General features: G+C 43.5%; 4 protein-coding genes across 7 annotated transcripts; 2 read left to right on the top strand and 2 right to left on the bottom strand.

Annotated features, from left to right (window-relative positions):
- Positions 1-1846: 1846 nt before the first annotated feature.
- LOC114842026 (insulin receptor substrate 2-A-like) lies at positions 1847-5698 on the bottom strand. Its single transcript, XM_029127444.3, has 7 exons — positions 5577-5698; positions 5103-5277; positions 4082-4564; positions 3716-3965; positions 3063-3312; positions 2469-2988; positions 1847-2315 (listed from the first exon to the last, which is right to left on the bottom strand). Exons 3-7 carry the CDS (start codon positions 4543-4545, stop codon positions 1985-1987), a joined length of 1815 nt encoding a protein of 604 aa, XP_028983277.2. The 5' UTR covers positions 4546-4564; positions 5103-5277; positions 5577-5698; the 3' UTR covers positions 1847-1984.
- On the top strand, positions 5699-8939 carry LOC114842033 (cytochrome P450 4F3). Its single transcript, XM_029127474.3, has 13 exons — positions 5699-5916; positions 6252-6396; positions 6462-6515; positions 6604-6731; positions 6797-6918; positions 6992-7138; positions 7212-7338; positions 7408-7474; positions 7542-7671; positions 7997-8130; positions 8247-8311; positions 8392-8474; positions 8555-8939. Exons 1-13 carry the CDS (start codon positions 5713-5715, stop codon positions 8769-8771), a joined length of 1623 nt encoding a protein of 540 aa, XP_028983307.1. The 5' UTR covers positions 5699-5712; the 3' UTR covers positions 8772-8939.
- A 361-nt stretch (positions 8940-9300) lies between these two features.
- Positions 9301-13454, top strand: LOC114842062 (uncharacterized). 2 transcript variants are annotated; one of them, XM_029127565.3, is made up of 11 exons: positions 9301-9576; positions 10403-10561; positions 10636-10761; positions 10837-10997; positions 11181-11280; positions 11373-11477; positions 11567-11587; positions 11914-11934; positions 12032-12055; positions 12141-12179; positions 12524-13454. In XM_029127565.3, exons 1-11 carry the CDS (start codon positions 9507-9509, stop codon positions 12586-12588), a joined length of 891 nt encoding a protein of 296 aa, XP_028983398.1. In that variant the 5' UTR covers positions 9301-9506; the 3' UTR covers positions 12589-13454. The 2 variants fall into 2 exon arrangements, with proteins under 2 accessions (XP_028983398.1, XP_028983407.1); XM_029127574.3 differs by having other exon boundaries at positions 9302-9576; positions 10406-10561.
- A 1147-nt stretch (positions 13455-14601) lies between these two features.
- Positions 14602-20122, bottom strand: slc19a1 (solute carrier family 19 member 1). Of its 3 annotated transcripts, XM_029142776.3 has the most exons (7): positions 19835-20122; positions 19204-19220; positions 18373-18977; positions 16462-17248; positions 15783-15975; positions 15547-15688; positions 14602-15198 (listed from the first exon to the last, which is right to left on the bottom strand). In XM_029142776.3, exons 3-7 carry the CDS (start codon positions 18664-18666, stop codon positions 14998-15000), a joined length of 1617 nt encoding a protein of 538 aa, XP_028998609.1. In that variant the 5' UTR covers positions 18667-18977; positions 19204-19220; positions 19835-20122; the 3' UTR covers positions 14602-14997. The 3 variants fall into 3 exon arrangements, with proteins under 3 accessions (XP_028998609.1, XP_028998607.1, XP_028998610.1); XM_029142774.3 differs by lacking the exon at positions 19204-19220; XM_029142777.3 differs by lacking the exons at positions 18373-18977; positions 19204-19220; positions 19835-20122 and adding an exon at positions 17915-18354.
- Between the last annotated feature and the right edge of the window lie 213 nt (positions 20123-20335).

Below are 20335 nucleotides of genomic sequence, written 5' to 3'. Positions count from 1 at the left end.
TGATCACAACCTGAAGGACTCCAACGAACAATCAATACATCGACACACAAGTTGGAAAGAATCTAATGCTAGTGTTCAACAGAACGAAGCAGATTGTTACGAGACATCAATTTTAACCTTGTGTTAGACTTCATTTTATGTTACTCTGATTATTGCCTTGATCATATGATGTTTCTATGTAACTTTACACACTACTTTTGAAGGAAAAAATTTTACAATTTCACAACACTGAGTTTAAATAACCCAAAGTTGATTTGGTGTTTAATTTGCTCACAATCACTTTATTCACTGCTACAATTAGTTTTTATCCTTCATCTACAGATGATAGAGGTTGATTCTGGTTAATCCCTGATTCTCCTATTCACTTTAGACGCAAATGTACAATAAAGATCCAAAAGCATGAAAACTAGCTCAAATCACATGAAAGAGAACCCCACCGGAAACTTATGACTAACATATATAATTGTCTTTATTACAATCAATGGCGTTTCATTGATGTTACACATGAAGGCCACAGAAGAAACAGCTGTGAACCTGTATTTTTATTAATACACTCATTGTTTTTTAATTTGAAAGTGTTTTATTATTACAGAATGCGATGTTTAACAACGTTTATTTATTAACAACATTTATATGTTTGATGTGTAATCAAAAGGGGGTAACTATAATGGGAAAATAATTTTTCTTATTCTATGCGGTTATTATATGATTTATGACTTGTGTTCTGCAATTAATACAGTATCTTGTGTTTTGTCTTACATTTGTTTTATGTATTTGACATTTCACCTACATTGTTCAATGCTTGTCTCTGCCTCATAGACTCTGGACTCTAGCTCCCAAACCCAAGACCGGGGAGTTGTGTCTCTGTCTGTTGAGACTTAGAGCTCCGTCCTCTCTGATAGTCAAACGCCAGTGATGCAGGTGTGAGAATGTAAACATCTCCACACACACAGCGACAGGGATGAGATGGTGCATCAGTCTGATTGGGCTACACAGACTTCCACTGTAGTCGGACAGAGTGGTTAAAAGCCAGAAGCAACTTGAGGATCGTGGGCTCTTTGCATCACACCTTCGTGGTGTTTGCACTGATCTCCCAGCTGGTTTTTGGTTTGTTCATGTGCACGATCAACTTTCATGCTTTTCATTTGCTTTCTCCATTATTATTATTTTTATAATAAACCACACAAAAGACAACTCTCTCATTTGCCTCTTTATGGGAAATTTCCACTACATTCCCGGTCCTCAGTAAGCAAAGGCTCCAAAGAAACAGGAAACAGCAGGAAACGTACTGCAGCCCAATGTACATATAAGCATAGATTATTCACACTGCCTGACCAAAAAAAGTCACCACCAAAGAAAAAAAAGAAAGGTTACACACACTTTTGTTGGACCACCTTTAGCTTTGATTGCAGCACATTCCAAACCCTATTGAGGGTTAAACTTTGGACTCTGTGGTATCCAATTGATCCAATTGTGTGAAAATGATGTCTCATGCTCCCTGAAGCACCCTGAGGCTTGTAGGCATTGTCATCTTGGAATATGCCCGTGCCATCAGTTATCGGTTATGCCGATAGGTAGTCAGCTGACCTCATTCTTTGAGCACAGTAATTATCCAATAAGAGGCTCGTACCTATTTCCGTATTTAAATCCAGGTGGTAACTGGATTTAACTGGTGGTAAACAAACTTTTTGGCAGTCTACAAAAACTAGAATAGATTTCGTTCCTCAGTCTGTCAAAAACAGCCACACTTAACACTTTACTTTAACCTACTGACATTAAAAAGGACAAACAGTGTTAAGTAAAAAAATAATATACTGCACTACAAACTATTAGACACAAAAGCAACTTGATTTTGTATTAACAAAGCCTTTATTTTTCTTATGCATTACCTGTAGTATGGATGTAAGACTCTTTATTCATGTACAGACTTCGTGCTCAGTGCAACAAGTCTGTGCAATAGACAAGTATTAATTTTTTTCCTTTATTATTTTTCCTCTGCTTGCAGGCAGGCAGGCAGACAGGACAACAGTCTGTGTCTTCGAGCAGGCTTGAACTCAGCAGCCTGGAGTGGACTAGACTGGTCTGGCCTGGTATAGACTGGTCCACTCACGTCAGACGGTGCCATCAGGCCTAACACAGGAGAAGTCGTGCTGCCCTGTGTAGTTTGTGTTGCGTCAGCAGAGCTGATGCTTATCTGTGAATGGTCCTTTTGTGCTTCCCACTGTCGAACCGAAGTCACAAGCCAGTGAGACAGATGGTGCTCCTTAGGCTGATGATGTGATGGGTGAAGAGGTGAGCAACCTTCAGAGGTGGAGCTAAAAACAAGAAACAAAAAGGACACAGTTTACTGGAAATAATACACAATTACTCCTGACATTGCTAAAGAGTCCAAGGTAAATGATTGGTATAGATTTTTATATTTCAGTAACAGTAAATTTACAGTAACATCATCTCCAAGTTAAACTGACCTGTTGAACGTCTGAAGAGAAAAGGAGGAATGAGCTGAATGGCCGTCTTTATGTGGACTTGACATGATCACGTAGTCGTCCTTAGGCAGAGATGAAGTGTGGTTGAGCTGAGGGAACATCATCACGTACCCCTGCCTCTCCCCCTCGTCACCAAGCTCCCAGCTTTGGTCAGTCTTCATTTCTACGTAGCTGTCAGTGTCACATGTGGATCTCTGCGGAGTTCTAAAAGTGAAACTCAGAGCAGAGGCATCGGTTTTGTCTGCGTTGCAGGGCTCCAGGTGGTTTTGTGTTGGGCTAGAGTGGATGTCAGGAACACTATGGGGCAGAGCCAGGGGCAAGTCAGTTGGTCTCACATTCAAACACTTGTCTCTGTATTTGGGTCGGCTGCGTTTGGAGGCCAACAGTGCTTGAGGATGGCTGTTGCTGGAAGATGGTGAACGGCTGAAGTCAGGAAGAGCGCGCAGTGCTTGTACAGTCTCTCGAATCACCTCGTGAATGTTTTGGGCGACTGCGGAGTTTCCTGTACAGAAAAGACAGGATGAGTCCTGCTGTTGCTTAGCAACGTCAGTAAACACATACTTTTCCTTTCATCACCTTGATCAGTTGCTTCCATCCAGATCTCTCCAGGACCGTTTGGTGCTGACCTGCCGAGCTCCAAGAAGAATGAGCCGTCCAAGTGGCCGAAGCGTCGAACGCTCAGCAAAGGTATTTTAACTGATGGCAAGTCATTACACGCGCACACTCGGACCAAGACGAGTGCAGTGGCCGTGAGGCAGAGTCGAGCCTCTCCCGCAAGGGATTTGGACCGGCCCAGACCTCTGGGTTTCACGGTTACAGGCCAAACCTTGGATGATAGCGAAATGTTTAATCTTCATAAAACATGTGTATTGAAAAGTGAGCCTTTTTATAATAGGAAAAGCCCACTTTAAAAAAAATCATAAAGTGTTATGAACCAGAGACAGACAGGAGAAATCACCTGACTTGACGTGATGCATATTCTGCGTAGTAGGATTAATTATCTGTGATTTTTGCAACAGAACAATAGTGACTAAGCCAGGTGCTTTTGATTTACCATTTAGTGTTTTAGTACTTGTCAAACACAAAGAAAAACATAAAAACAGCCACCAAGTTAATGAAAATGTTATAAGTTACTTGAACTTGATTCTACTAGATATTTAATTTATTTTAATAAATCAAAAAGACTTCCAATTTAAAGTTTCACAATCGTAAAAAATGATCAGCCTGACCTCTTTGTAAAAAGCAGCCGCCGGTAGAGTGCAGTATCCATCGTCCTCCTCATCTAATTCTTGTCCTTGCTCCTCATCCTTGTGTTCTTCCTCCATCAGTTTCCTAACAGACTGGTACCATTCATCTTGTTCCTGCTGGTCCTCCATCACGAGTACTACGGTCTGATTCTTTGTGTAGAGCGCCACCGTGTGGCCTTTCCTGGAGCTACCAATCCGGCTGACACCAAGACAGCATCTCAGATAGATCACACTGCAAAACAGAGTCTAACATTAGATGTAGGCTTAAGAAGGCAAGCACAGATTATCAAAATAGATAATAATGACAATAATAATAATAATAATAAAAAATAAGCTACACATACAGACCCCTGTTTACTCGAGCCCACCAGTGCAGCTTTACCAGAAGACTTCCCCGTTGCGGAGAACTTTTCCTGGTTTTTGTACCACTCAAGTCGACTCGGCCCGGTGTGACTTCCTGCTTTCAGGACAAAATATCTTTTCTGGTTCTGCTCCAGCTTCCCCAGATAACCCTGTTTGACCACATCGCCCTGTGGCCCAGAGGCCGTCAGGGCCTTAGCACCACTCAGACGGACCAGTGGGGCCGAGGACTGGCTGCTACAGACCAGTTCCTCATAGAAAGTGGATGGAGGTAGCTCATTCAACTGTGCCCTGATGGGATGGTCCTGCTGATGAGCCGTCCATAGCGGCCGCCGCGGCGACTCACCTGGCAGCCATGTTTGAAAGGAGCTGTAGCAAGCAGATGACAGAGGGGAGCTTGAAGAAGGAAGATTTGCCTGCTGGTTGTCACACGCGCTATGTCCTTCTGCCATGTCATTCACACTAAAAGACCTGCAACATGCACACAGAGATGATGGGACAATGAGAAAACTCAGTAGTAGTGCAGCTAATGAGGAAAAAGTTCTAAGAAAGGAAAATATTCTGATGTGCTGAACAGACCGAAACAGCCAAATACATTTTAGTCAAAATAAAGAGGCTGCATTAGAACATTTGAAATGTTTAAAGAAAATTAGAAACAGCTTTACATGCTGCGATTGACATATTTGTATGAGGTTAATATAAAAAGGTAATTTATTTTTCTTTCAAAACTTGAGCGGGTTTAGTATAAAAAACAAAAGTATACTTTGCTCCTTGGTGTAGAAACGTAATTGCAATAAAACAAGCCAATTAAGTATAAATAAATAAGTAAATACATACAACTGTTTGTCTGTTTTTTTTCTAATCCAACAGCAAAAAAATAAAGAAAGAAATTTAATTTAAATTTTAATAACCAACATGTTCAAAGCCAGCTGTCGAGCCTTTAGCCAACTTAAACAGCCGAAATGGCGACAGCCTTGCGGGCGCGTTTGCCAGTTAAGGCCCAACTTACCTGAAACTGACAGGTAGCTACAAACATCACTCCAGGAAACACCAGCAGCGTCGCCCTCTGCTCTTCACAGCATAAATCAAGCTGATCTTCAAGCTCCTCGTTTGTGTCGCTTCTGTGCAGCCACAGCTCCGTCTGCTCAGGTGTACCGCCTGCCAATCACTGAGGCCTTCAGGGGCTGCTCGTAAAACCCAACCACCAATTAAAGAAATGTCACGTTATTTGTTACTGTCAAAGCAGTAATAAATAGATAATACTAAATATAAAGAAACATAACAAATTTAAAATTTTTTAGATAATGTTTTTTTTTTATTGAGACTATGGTTCACTTCAGACATTTTAAGCCTATGTAACCACTCTGTGACATATACATACAGTATCTTTTATTGCTGCAGATGTCAGATAAATAGAGAGCACGCGTCAAGACACACACAGTCGTGACTCTGTGGGAAAGTGACGCTGTGGGAAAGCACTTACTTTCAGTCACCGTTGGTTCTCTGATCGTTATACCGGATGGAGCAGTTTAGTTTCGTCATATTTCCACATTTTCAGCTTCCTTCATGCACAGCCTGTGAAAGCAGAAGTGCCATCGGGCCGCTCGGTGCCGCTCAGCATGTCTCTCCTCCAGGCCGCGCTCTCTCGGGCCCTCACCGGGGCTGGGCTCTGCCAGGTCCTGTGCGTGCTGGCTGCAGGACTGGTTGCCATGGTTACAGCTTGGACGGTGAGGCTGCTGGTGCGACACGCCTGGTACACACATCAGCTGTCCTGCTTCGCTAAACCACACGCCAGCTCCTGGCTGATCGGCCACCTGGGACAGGTAGGACGCCGGGCCACGTTAATCAGCAGCAATGTTACTGTCTACCTCAGTTATGACCTTTAAATGCTGCTAGATTGGAAATGATATATGCTGTGGAACTAAAGAGAGAAAAGAGTGTTGCAAGAATCTAATTACACAACATCCTCTATGCCATATATGATGTGAATTCTGCCAAACAATGCAGGTTAAACCTCCCACAGTTGATTTCACTCATAATTTAATTAAAGGTTTATAGTGTTTGTTCACTTTCAATGAGCAGCTCACTGTAGGTCTTTGAAAACAGGGAAGCTGTTGCAGCATCTCTTTCACTTTGCTCAACCGTTCTCATGCCTCAGATGCAGAACACAGAGGAAGGCCTTGTGCAGGTGGATGAGCTGGTGCAGACGTACAAACACTCGTGCAGCTGGTTCATCGGTCCTTTCTATCACCTGGTCAGAGTTTTCCACCCCGACTTTGTCAAACCTCTGCTGATGGCTTCTGGTGAGGAAACTATTAGCGTTACTTTGCAAGCCTTGCATGGAGCTTATTGTTCCTTCTCCAATCAGCTGGGATTACGGTGAAGGACCATCTTATCTACGACCACCTGCGTCCATGGCTGGGTGAGTCAGACCTCCCGTGTTGCTGTTTCTACTTTCACCTACTGTAACTCTAAGTGGAACAGCCTGTCTCTGCTACTGTCCGTCACAGGGGACAGTCTGCTGATAAGTAACGGCGCCCTGTGGTCCCGCAAGAGGCGGCTGCTGAACCCGGCTTTTCACTTTGATGTCCTGAGGAATTACGTCACCACATTTAACAGCTCCACCGACGTCATGCACGTAAGACGCGCGCACACAAGACCCGCTGTCATTCCTGAACACGCTAATCTCCGCTTGTTTCCCAGGACAAATGGCGTCGCCTGCTCGCAGGAGGCGGCACCAGTCTGGAGATGTTCCACCACGTCAGTCTGATGACCTTGGACAGTTTGCTGAAATGTGCCTTCAGCTACGACAGCAACTGTCAGCAGTGAGCGCCCACACGCCTCCGCCCGTCACCCACGCTGTTCTTCTTCTACGCGTCATTGTCTTCGCCTGTGCAGGTCGTCCAGTGAGTACGTGTCGGCCATAGTGGAGCTCAGTGACCTGATAATAGACCGCCGCCACAGGGTTTTACACCACTGGGACTGGATTTACTGGAAAACACAGCAGGGGAAACGATTCAGAAAGGCCTTGAGCGTAGTACACAGGTATGCGACAGCAACATGCGTCTCACTGTACCAGCATCTACAGTGTATCCCCTGTAACGTCTGACGTGTGCAGGTTTACAAGGGACGTGGTTCAGAAGCGCCGAGCTCTCATCAGTGAACAGCAGGCGGCCCCAACACAGCCTGAGTCCCCCAAACCTCAGAAGAGGAAAGACTTTGTGGATATTATACTGCTTTCAAAGGTAGGAGAGCAGAGGAGTGGTCAGTAAGTGGTTTTAAAAGGAAGAAGAGTGACAAAGTGTGCGTTGCAGGACGAGAATGGACAAGGCCTGACGGACGAGGAGATCCAAGCTGAGGCCGACACCTTCATGTTTGCAGGTGAGAGCGCTCGGGTGGAGCCCATGCAACACGCGGGGCGACGCTACACTGTCCTTCTCCTCCGCAGGCCACGATACGACGGCCAGCGCCATCTGCTGGACGCTGTACAATCTAGCGCGACACGCTCACTATCAGGAAACGTGCAGGCAGGAGGTGGTGGATCTGATGCAGGGACGAGACGCACAGAGGATCGAGTGGTCAGGATACGCACACACACACACACACACACACACAGACACGCACGCACGCATGCACACACACACACACACATGCACACACACACACACACACACACACACACACACACACACGCACGCACGCACGCACACACACGCACGCACACACACACGCACACACACACGCACGCACGCACGCACGCACGCACGCACACACACACACACACACACACGCGCGCACGCACGCACGCACGCACACACACACACACACACACACACACACGCATCAGTGCTTTAAGATTAGACAGCAATAAGAACACGTGTCCTCACGCGTCCTTGTCCAAAGGGAGGATCTGTCCAGCCTTCCCTTCACCACCATGTGCATCAGAGAGAGCCTCAGACTGCACTCTCCTGTGCAGGCTGTCACCAGGAAGTACACCCAGGCTGTGGCGCTGCCAGGAGGCCGCTCAGTGCCACCGGGTGAGGGTTTCAATCAACCCCCTCTATCTGTCCGTGTCTGTTCATGCATCAAACACTGTTAGAGCAGTCCAGCCGTTCTGATTGGCTAGCGGTGACCTCCCTGCTCCTTCTCCCAGGTGCCATCTGTTTGGTCAGTATTTACGGGACGCACCACAACCCTGCTGTCTGGACCCACCCACACGTGAGACCATGTTCTGCAGTCGTCCCATTTCACCTTCACGCATGTCCACGCGTTGAACCCGTGGCTGTGTTTTCCTACAGGAGTACAATCCAGCGCGTTTCGACCCGGTGAACACAGAGAACCACGCTCCTCACGCCTTCATCCCCTTCTCCTCAGGCCCCAGGTGCAGTACAGTGCAACGCAGTGTCCTCACTCAACGAGCCATAAAACCAGTCTAATGATGGTTTCAATGCGTGCGGCCAGGAACTGCATCGGGCAGAAGTTCGCTCTCGCTGAGCTGCGAGTGGTCGTGGCGTTGACCCTGCTCAGGTTCCGTCTGACCCCTGGGTCCGACCCCCACCTCGGGGGCGGCTCTGGAGGCGTCCGGCGCCTGCCCCAGCTGGTCCTGCGTACAGAGGGAGGCCTGTGGCTGCAGCTGGAGCCCCTGAACGCACCCAGCCCTGAGAAAACACAGCAATAACATCTGCATCAGTAGCTGTTTGTGTAAACGTCAACCTTTTCAGCTTTACAAAAGTAACACAGTATATATGGTTCCACATTAACACACCACGCTCTGTCTTCATATGTTTGATTTGGTGTGAATTTGAAAACAACTCATCATTAAAGCATGTACTTCTCAGTTCATTTACTTTCTATCTCTTCTTTGAGTGTGTTTTTTCATTTAGTCCTTCATGTCATAGTAGCTTGTAGATTTTAAACCTATCTGCACTGAGCTGCACTTTCTTCAGTTACAGCTTTGGAGCCACATGTCAAAGCTATAATGTTTTTGCTCTGACCAATAAAAGCCTTTATGTTTTTTGTCTTCGTAGCACTGCAACGTTGTATTACTAGAAGCCTAGCTCTGATCAGGTTTTTCATGAAAACAAGGTCAATCCAAGCTCAGTTCTACAGTAGCAGCACATAAAAAGTAGGTGGCGGAAAAAGTCCGCACTTTATTGTGTATTAAGTTCCGTTTAATAATATAACATTTAATAAGATGTTATTTATTGTCAAAGGGGGCGGAGCCTGCTGAAGTCCCTGAACGCAGTTTTACTTTTGGTTTCGGGTCTGAGTGCTCGTCTCTGCTATTGACTGATTTCTCGTGATCCATTGGCGTGTGCGTCGTCGCGGCCCCGGTCGCCGCTCCTGGACATGCTGGTGTCGGCTCGGGACGGACACGCGTCGTTCCTGCTCCGTCTCTAGCGCGGCGTCAGCGATGGGGCTGCGCGTGCGGGCGAAGGCCTGCTGGCTGGGCGCTCTGCTGGCTGCTGTCACGGCTCAGGCCGGTAAGAGCTCCGCCGAGGGATCGCCGCTGGGGCTCGGCTTTAAGGGGGTCGCGGGTGGTTGTCGTCGTGCGCCGGGTCGCGTTGGCGAACACGCGCTGGCTGTGAGGCAGCGGATTTTCCGTGCGCGCGGCCGCACCCAGCGGGGCAGCGTCTGCAGTCGGACCTGTTTGTGCCTCAGCTCTCACAACGCGACGCCTATTGCTCACAAGTTTGTGTGTCGATAATGTCGATAAAACCACTGAAGCGCTATCGATGATTAATTGGCACCCGTGACTGAGCCATTTTAATACAGTACCGCTTTATTAAGTTGTTCAAATATCTGGCTTTATCAGGTCTAATTCAAATAGCGCAAGTTCATTCATTTTACTGGCCAAGGTTATACTTATATGCTTATACTATATGCTTGTTATTGAGGTCGCAGTGGGAACAGGGTGGGGTAGTTCTAATGTTTTGGCTGCCATATTTAAAATCAATGAGTGACCACACTAGAACCGCCTACATGCTGAATGTCATGTTTACACTATTCTTTGCAAAACTAACAAATTAGTCTCAAACACTACAGCAAAGGACCAGACTGTTAATATACTGTATATATATTGAGTAGAAGTAGATGAACAGCCAAATACACACAGGGGAGTAGAAGCACTGTGCTACAAGATCTCATCGGGAATCAAGGTTCTAAGCTGATGAAACTTGTGAGCTTCCTAATGCAGTGGGAGCAGTGTTTTACCTTTAGCAGCAGTAATAAATGTTAATAAGTACTTCCTGACCATCCCTGAGGTGATGCTCAGAGAAAAGCAGCACATTGAGCTTATTTCTGTCTTAGCAGCGGCCACAGTTTACAAGAAGTTGGGTGATGAAGTCGTCCTCACGCCAGACTCTGTGTCTGACGTCATCGAGAGCATCCAATGGAAAGAAGGGTCTGACATTGCTATGGCGTGGGACCTCGGTGACCCAAACATCAGTTCTTATCGTCAGTTCAGAGGTACAGTGATTCTGGCGTAGCTCAGGTCCTCAGTGTCCTTCATGGTGTTAAACACTGTCCGTGTCTGTTTCCAGCTCGAGGCAGCCTCAACACTGCAACCGGACAAATGACAATCACAGGACTGACTCTAGATGACAGTAACAAGTACACCCCAGAAATCAACAGCAAAACGTTGGCTTCAATTGATCTGAGAGTGATCTGTAAGTTCATAAATCACACGCACATCTGTGTGAGGTTCAAAAAGTAAAAGTCTAACCTCTTTTTATTTCTAACAGCTGCTGTTGCTGTTCCCAGTGTAACTTTTTCCTGCAATGATGGGAAAACCAGCTGTTTGTTGACCTGCGATGGCAGCAGCGCAGAAGCTGAACCGGTCACCTACACGTGGTGGACAGACAGTGGGATCATGAACTCAACAACGAGGCAACTGCAGATAACGGTATCGTACACTGGTGACCGTTCATTTCTGATAGCCACACTTCCTTTTCTTAACCTAACTTCATCATACGCAGGTTCCACAGGTTGTTTAGAAAAAAAAAACTCTGAGACTGGAAGAGTTGCAAAAGTAGGCATTTAACACCAGATTCAGGGCCCTAAATAATGAATGCTATTATTCTTCCAGAAGGACAATTCAAGCTTAAAGGAGTTCAGCTGTGAGCTGCAGAACCCAGTCAGTTTGGAGCGCAGCGCAGCCATTCACAGCCCTCTCCCCAACGCTGCCCGTGAGTTAACAGAGGAGGAAGTACAATAATGTTTCTTTATGATTTTACATTATGATTTTTTAATTCCTACTGCTGCTTACGTGATTTTACAGCCCCAGAGGAAGGGTCTCAAATGAAAGTGATCAAAGGAGTCATAGTTTTCTTATGTCTGCTGGTGCCTCTACTGCTGCTGATCACTATACACAGATTCAAAACAGGTGAGGAATCATCATACGGTTATTAATTTCATTTTTCATTCATTATTTGCATTATTCAGATTTTAACTGCACCACTTGTTTTTTTTTAGGAGTGTGTTTCTATGAAAAAGGTAAGATATCGTCTCGTTCTTTGTTTAAGCCAGCCAACTTACACAAGCAGATCTGTACAACAAGTACATTTAAATTGTCAGCTTCCCATCATTTGTTTTTTTCTTTTGAGCTACAAACAGATATCTTGTAAATAGTTTCTGATGATATATATCTAAATCAGAATCTAAGTGGTTGCAGTTGAGAAAGCTCATTGATTCTGTAACCACATGACCTTAACCTCAACCACAAGCATCAGGCCACGTTTGAGCACCATGTTAAACAACAACTCAACCTTCACATGAACTGACTTACACGAATAATCTTTGTGCTAATTGTCTCTCTGCAGAGTCGTTGCCTTGGAGCCAAGGTCAGTACCTTATATTATTAGCAATTATTCACTTACTGTAAACAGTTTCTTCTTCTGTGTAGTATTTTCTAATGCCCCTGTTTTAATGTCTTTCCAGATTTCTGGACAAAAGAGAATACGTGTAAGTTTTAACCACGGTCTATTTCTTTTCGTGTAAGTTTTATTCTAATAAAGTTGACATTTTAATGTTTAATATTCTTCTGTAGCTGAAGACAGAGCAGATCGTAGTAGGTGTGAAATGGAAGGTAAGAGGCCACAGAGTAAAACCACATGCTATTCAGCTACTAATAATCCTTCACTTAAAGCAGGGGTGTCAAACTCAAACCAGTCCCTTGCTGGTTTTCCAACTCTCCCTTTTCTAGAGCCTGCAAATTACCTTGATCAGGTGTGTTAAGTCAATCAGCAGCCAACTGACACAGCTGTTCAAGGTAATCAGATGGGAGAGGTGGAAAACCAGCAGGGACACCGGCCCTCGAAGACCGCAGTTTGACACCCCTGACTTAAAGCAGTGAATGGCTCTGAGGATGTTTGTGTGTTTATGAAAAGCAGTGGAAGTGTTTGACTCTTCTTTCTTTCTGGCATTTGGCAGAACAAAGACTGACAAAGAACGGTGGTTCAGGATCTGTGGAGGCTGCGGGTGGATCTGAACCGTAGTAAATCCAGGAGCTCACCTGTGTGGTGGCCTCCTGCTGCTGGCCTGCCACTGTGCATCTGCATGTGCTTTTTTGTTTTTGAATCTGTTAAACTAAAAGAAATGGACTCGTGCCTGGTTGTCGACTTGAGCAGGAGTCCATTAAGAGAAAGGCTGTAATCACATCTCCTGGGGCTTGTCTTGTTTAAAGTTTATGAACATTTAAACAATGCTAGGAAGCTCCGTGAGGTGTTCTTCCTGCCTGTTCCACATCTCAGCCTCATTAAATCAGTCACTGACGCCATTGGATGGGGGTTCAGTGTGGGTTTCTGTGTCTGGGGCAGGATCTGGACTGACATCAAGGGGAGAAGGGGCTCTATTGTCTAGGCTGGTGCTCAACCAACAGGCCAGGCATTGTGCAGCCCTGTATTGCTGGCTGCTTAGTGGTTACTAGTGTACTGACACACATGGGAGGGTTTTAGTTTGAGCAATCATTTATTAACTGTTTTATTTTTTATATTGGAACCAGTTTTTTTAAGAGCAAATACCTTTATTGTCAAACATCTGCTGTAACTGGCCTTCATTTTAAATGTGGAAATATTAATGTAAATGTGTGCTTTGCTTTTTTAACCTTTGTTACTTTCAGGTTGTGTTTTATGCTTGTAGCTGATTTATGTAAAAAAAAGTTAGTTTTTAAATGAATTTGTGTAACTCGCACATCATTACTAAAACGTTTTGGTATTTTGTGTAGAAAGTTGTTGACACTCCATTTTTAGTTTTGGACAGAAGGCACTAAGTAACTACCATCTTGAATTTTTGTTGACATATGAATGCAAATGTAAATATTTTTACAAGAGTTGTAGTTAATAAAACCAATATGTGCCCTTCATTGAACCTTTTCTAAATCAGTTTTTAGTTTTAGTTTTTAGTCCAGATTTTACTTAAACTTAAAACCCCAAAATAATGAACTACTGAAACTGAATACAAATAGGAACCACTAGAGGACAGCACATGAACATGTCACTAATCATGAGTGGAGTCCCGTACACTGTGAGGTCAGGTTTTTACAGCAGCTTTCTACTGGGACAGATGTTATTATAATAGAATTTCACGTGTGAATTATTAGACTGAAAATGGGCAGTTTTTCCCAACAGCTCATGTTGCATATCACCAAGGTGGATGAACTAGATTCAGCTGTAGAAACAGCAGCGAACATAAACGAGCCCCTATGAAGACAAGTGGGACAACAAACATTAGTCGTCCTGTGATGTGGAGCCACAGCTGAAAACACAAAGTGAACCTGAACCTCAGTTGGCAACATCACATTTAGTGCGGTAGAAGTCAAAGAATGGTTGTGGGGCTTTTTATTCATCAAGTATTATTTATTTGTGAATAAAAAATAAACATCTGATTAAGGTTTCCTATGTACAGCATTTATACAGTCACAGTCATTATTCAGCAAGTGTTTGTTATAAATAAAAAACCCAACTAAAGCCCACTATGACAATCTGAAACCACTTGTTCCTATGGCAAAAAAAAGTCTTTAAACACATGTTGCATTATAAGCAACTGAGTACAGACATTTCTTCAAACCTCCACTGTATTTCCTGCTTTGCTTAGTAACACTGCATTCCTAAGTCTTCTACGGGACTGAGACACGCTGCTGTTTTAATGAACAGCTGATCAGCTGTGCATTGACCCAAATGAAGGTGTTGGCAGTCTGAGCCTTTACTGGTGGCTGTCAGACAAAATTACAAGCCCCAGGGATGAATAGCAGCAAGTCCACCGACTGAAATACTGCTGAAATATTACATTCACTGTGTATGAATGTAAAAATGTCTCATTTTTTTCCATGTTCTGTTCTAAGCAGCTTGTTTAAGTCTATTTCACAATCACAAATCAGTTCTGCAGCATCTCTGTTATAAATTCATCTAACTGAAATCACAAACAACAACATATTGCATCCTTTGTGCGCTTCATATAAAGAAATTCTGTAAAAATGTGATTATCAAAACTGCTGCTGTTCAGCAGCAGTCAACTGCTGCTGAACAGCATCAACTGGAGTATTAGTATTAGAAGGAACTGAGTTTTTGAAGGAACAGTTTCTGCCATAAAATGGTCCCGCTCATGTGAAACCTGTTTAAAAATACAGCATGGCACCGCTTAATGCTTTGCATTAAGTAGAAGAGTACAATTTCAAAATCTTTTCAGTTACACATCAAAAACATGTGTAGACATGTACAGCATGTCTGACATGTAGTGCAAGAGCTTTCTACAGCCGATGAGGCACTTGTATGATTAAGTTTCAGCAACTAACACTGACAGAAGCTCTTCAACATGAGACGGTTCAAACAACTCATCTCACTGATTCTGAAGTGCTTTTAGCAAAATCTATAGTAAACCTATATGTAAAGATCAGAAATTTGACAATGTTATGCTTTGACACTTTTGCCATTAGACAAAGGTTCCACCTCCAAGTTGACTGCCACCGGGCTGAGCTCTGTGGGTGACGCCTGGTCACTGGAGCCTCCTCCTCCCCTTTGCTGGCTCCGATAGTGTCGGACGATGACCACAGCCGCACACACTAAGTAAACCACCGTGAGAAAGGTGAAGTAAATGAAGTGGACGAGGAACTGCAAAAAGAAAATCATTCATTTTTATTCAGTTTACTCACATACAAATGTACAAAATGCTACTGAACTGAAACATCATCTTGTAGAATGTGTTTTACTTCATCACAATCAATCTTTAATTTCCCTAAATGAATCTTGCTATGCAACACCTTTACCGCAATGTGGTAAAAAGGGGTGAGAACATTTGCTTTAAAATAAGTGTCATTAGAGTTCATAGCTTGTGCCATTTGAATTCAGAACTGTGTTAAGTCTGTGTTGTAATATAAACAAATATTAGGACATAAATACTGGTAGTATTAACTCACCAATAACAAACAGACAGGAAAGAACATATGAAACAACTGTTACCTGGGCATGCACATCAAAAGCGAGGCCCCTCTTGTCAATAAATATCAGGTTGATGATGCTCTTCAGTACAGTCCCCAGGAATGTGTTGATGCCAAACACCAGGGCACAGAGCTCCTTGGTGAGGGACGAGGCTATCTGGAAACTACAAACACACAATAACATTACAGGGGAACTTTTGCTGCTTGCGCCCAAAAATATTAGGTAACAAGACTTTTCCCATTTTGATTCATACTTACGTGGCAATCGGCACCAGAAACTGGTAGAAGCCTCTGAAGAGGATGTACGAGACGTAGCAGACCCAAATGTTATCTGTGTTGACCATGAGCAGCAGCAGACCAGCCTGTACAGCTGTGATGACACCAATAACCAGCTCAGACCAGAGGTTCCAGCGGATTTTCACAAAACCAGCCATGAAGGAAATGATGGCACCTGGACAGACAAACAGGAGTTATCTAGAATCAAAATGTACCTTTGTCACAAGGGCTGATTTAATCAATAATATAATTCACAGATGTCAATGTTTTTAAACCAGGCGTAATCACTTACTGTTTACAACATTTTACATGTAGTGTGTGTTTTGTTATCTGTAAATATAATGATCTGAAAAACTACTTTAAACAGTCACATTTTACTATTAGTCATGCAGCAAAAGATTCATGTTAAAAGTCCTTTCTAGAGTATTATTATCAGACCAACGTTTTGTTTAACATCCTTGCTGCCTTTAGCTGATGTTTTTTTTCTGCTTGTTTGTTGTGGAGTTCAGAGGAGCGGTCCCCATCAGTTATTTCTAAATTTAGTGCTGGTGTTGCTTGTGAACGAAAGCCGAGAAGACTTGAAACAGACACCCAACTGAGTGTACAGAGCATGAAACAATGATTTCTGGGTTTTTGAAGTCTTATCTTAAACATGTCTTACTCAGTAGTGTAGAAGCTGCCTCCACTCCCCCGTTGTAAACCTTCTTGTTATCACTGGCGGGGTAGACTTTGTTCCAGAGAATGTGGACATAGAACAGCACCAGGTAGTATCCCGTGGAGTTGAAAATCCACCACAGGGACCAGAGCCTCAGGTTGGGCCTTTTCACTACATTTTTCACCTCTAGCAGCATCCCCACAAAGACAGAGTCCCTCCAGCGTGACGTAGAGCAGGAGGGGGCGGCTGTGGGCGACTTGAGCACTTTGGGGTTTATTTTGTCTAGTTCAGATTCTGTGGCTTGTTCTGCTACCGCCTCCTTTTTTTCCTGATTCTGTGTCCGGTTAAAAAACAAAGAGCGTTTAGGCCAGGGCAGGCAAGCTGCCAGCAGGAGACCAAAGCTGACAAAGCCCAGCGATATGGCATTGAGGGTGTAGAAGCTGATGTTGCCCAGAGACAAGCAGAGCTGACCCAGCACTGAGCTGGTGAAGACTCCCAAGAGGACAGAGGAGCGCGAGTATCCAGCCACACGCTGGTAGAGGACCGGGCTGACCAGGGAGAAGATGTAGGAAGAGTAGGCCACACGACATGCCATGGTGATGCCATAGAAGAACTCCATTAACTGCATCTGAAGGAGGGTACTGCCCCGGAGCAGAATGAGCCAGATGACCACCTGACTGACGCCCTGGATGACCAGGACCGGCTTGTAGCGCAGAAGATCTGTCAGCAGGAAGGCTGGCACCAGCACGGCCATGTAGGAGTACGTCAGCACAGGGGTGATCTCATTGGTCACCTGATGAAGACGAATAAAACAAACTCTGAATCAATAAGAGTTGTTTTTTTTTACCTGGATAAGAGTTACGTTTATGGTTCAAAGAGTGTTAAATAATCCAAATTCCAATATCATAACACCAAAATCCAAAATACAACCCTGCAACAATTCAGGCTTGAACAACTTTAGATGAATCACAGTACTATGACAAAACTCATAACACAAGTTAGGTGAAAATAAATGACAATAACTATAACTATATATTATATTCATGTAAAACTCTGAAACATGAATAACAAACAATAATAGCTGTGACTATCTGCATTATGGATTCCTCTGATTAAATTTATTTTGAATTTGATTGTACAGTGTGATGATGTCTTCAGATGTCCAGGAACAGGAAATATGGAGCCCAGACAAAATCTATGTGCTATAACCACAAAGCCAAGAGAATTGCAGCTCTAGATTACCACAGATCTGCATTTTAAAATCCAGTGTTGCTGCAGATCCAACTTCAGCCACTTTCATCAGACTGAACAACCTTTGTCTGGGTTTGTTTACATTTTCTTAAAACTTTTTATTTCAATTACAAAAATGTATAAATATAACATTACCAAATTGTCATGACCCATTTATACGATACTATTAACCTAATGCCCTGGACTAGTATCCTTCACAGATATGCACCTTTTAAGAAGACATGGATGGTGAAGTGAGTGTCCAGCCCCATGAAAGACAGATGCCTCCACGGGACAGATGATGTTTTTCAGGTTGGACAAATCTGGAAAGGCTTTTGTCAGCTCTGAGTGACACTTTACAAATAGATCATGGTCAATTCAAAACCCTAGAGCAAAAAAATAATTTAAAAAAATATGATCATCCCACTTCTTTCTATAAATTGGTCAGCTGATGTGTGTAATCAGCTGACCCACATTAGAGGAATGTGAACTTTGACCACAGTAACGTGGATCAGCAGACTTCCTGCAGGGCACTGAATACTTCCACAGTGTGTGCCCAACTGCACAAACAAAACCTGACAAAGTGCTTTTGTCGACACTGCTCTATACAAGCTGGTTATTTACACAACTAAATGTGTTTTTCTTTTCTACAATTATTATGTATACAAACACACACACACCACAAACCTCTTCTCTGGTGAAGTTCTGCTCTGAGCTCAGCAGATATGGAGTAATGAAAGGCTCCCCGGGCTTTATAGACGACATAAATCCATAGAAACACAAAAATATCACAGCAAACTTCCACTTTCTGGGTTCTTGGGGTTCCTCTGGGGGGTGGTCAGAGGGAGACTCGGCCTCAGAAGCAGAGACAGCCATCCCTCCGTCTCCTTGTCCTTCCTTGTCTTCAGATGCAGGCATTCTGAGGACCCCTTCCTCCTCTTCTGATCGGCTCCCACTTTCTGCCATATTGTCGACTACCATTGCGTCTTTTGTCGAGTTCTTTGCTGCAAGCTCAGCATGTGAGTCCTTGTTTGGTGCGAACAACCGCAGAGTTCCTTCTTGTATTGACAAAACAAAAAGCAAAAACCCAGCTGCCTGGGTTAAAACTTTAAGGTCTGGTTTCCTCTAAGCTCCTCCGTCCTCTTGTGGCTCAGAAGACTGAAACGATGGCAATGAATGGCTTAACGAGGTGACGATATGATAGTTAAAAAGCTGCAGGCTGTTGTTTGTGCGATGTTGACCTTTGCTTCATCCCACATGGTGAAACTGTCTGACCAGGCACTCTGCAGCCGCTGAATTTGAAAACAAGAATGTTGCCAGTCAGTCACACCATGCAGACACTAAAGACAACAAATAAGGTTACAAACCTCCATTTACAGACACAAAGCTTTGTTATGAGTTCAATCAACTTTAAGCTTTTAAACCAGAAATGCTACAGAGAATACAAAGTACGTTACCAGTTACACCTAACTTTAACACTTTATTAATAATCAATATAATTTAAAAAAAGAACACCACCATTAGGTTTCCACAAGCTTCCAGACAAAAAAAACAGACAAATATGACAAGAATTTAGTCAAGGCAGTTTTTCCACTTAAATTTTACTGCTTATCTTTGTCCTGCTGAACCAGATATTTAGAAAACTGGACGCCTTAGTAGCCATGCTACTCTTAGTTCAGAGTTAGCATGGCTAAATTAATAACACTAAATTAAAATGATGTTTAAGTTATGCCAGGCATGTTTAGTACGGTTAGAAACACTAGCTAAAACACAACAAGTCCATCATTAAAGACATTTGACTAAATGGTGGCACTACACAAATGAAACCAGGCCAGGGAAAACACGACTTTACAAGGCAAAGCGGAGCAGAGCATTTAGATAAACAACACGAATGATGCTGCGAGCTTCAAGACCTACACTCAAAATGTGTGAATAAGTCTAAGCTAGCTAAGTAGCGCGGTGGCTAGCAGCGCTTACTACAGCAACAATGCACATTTGGTGTGTGTCAAATTTAAATTTATCGTATCGTTAATATTAACGTTAGCATGTGGTGACACCCCAGTTTACATACAAGAGAACATGGCAGTAATATAATTTACATATCTGTAACACTCAAGCAGATACAGACGTTTCAGTTATTTTTTCATACCTCGTACGGTCCAAATCACGTTGTAGCGTTCAATTAGCCAAACAAGACTAGCCGCAGCCTTCTTAGCGTGGTCTAATCTGCCGCCCCTGTATTTGGAGCATTACGGTATTTGACTGTTTGAAAAGACCGTTTTAGTTTAACACTGAATGTGTAAATGGGCCTGTAAGAACGTGTGCATACATTATCACAACAAAGCATAAATTATTTTACAGTATTTAACTACAAATATAAAAAGGTCCGATACATGCGTTGAGTGAGAGCTACTTTTGTAAGCCACCTCAAATCCTTATCAACTAACTTCCGGATTTCAATATAAAATCTTGTGGTTTTAGTCGCATAAGCCTTTATTGTTTATATCTGGAGGTAATAAAAATATTATTGCTTAGAACTTATTAAATCCAGTGCATTTCTCATAAGACTTGTTCAACACAATTACCGTAAGCATCTAACCAATTACGCAGTTTGAGCCGTCGTTCGTTATCGCGCCTTACAGACTTAGAC

The sequence above is a fragment of the Betta splendens genome, chromosome 2 (genome assembly GCF_900634795.4).
Source record: "Betta splendens chromosome 2, fBetSpl5.4, whole genome shotgun sequence".
NCBI lineage: Eukaryota > Metazoa > Chordata > Actinopteri > Anabantiformes > Osphronemidae > Betta > Betta splendens.
Note: the sequence above shows the minus strand (reverse complement) of the source record. Positions and strands in the feature narration are given on the sequence as shown.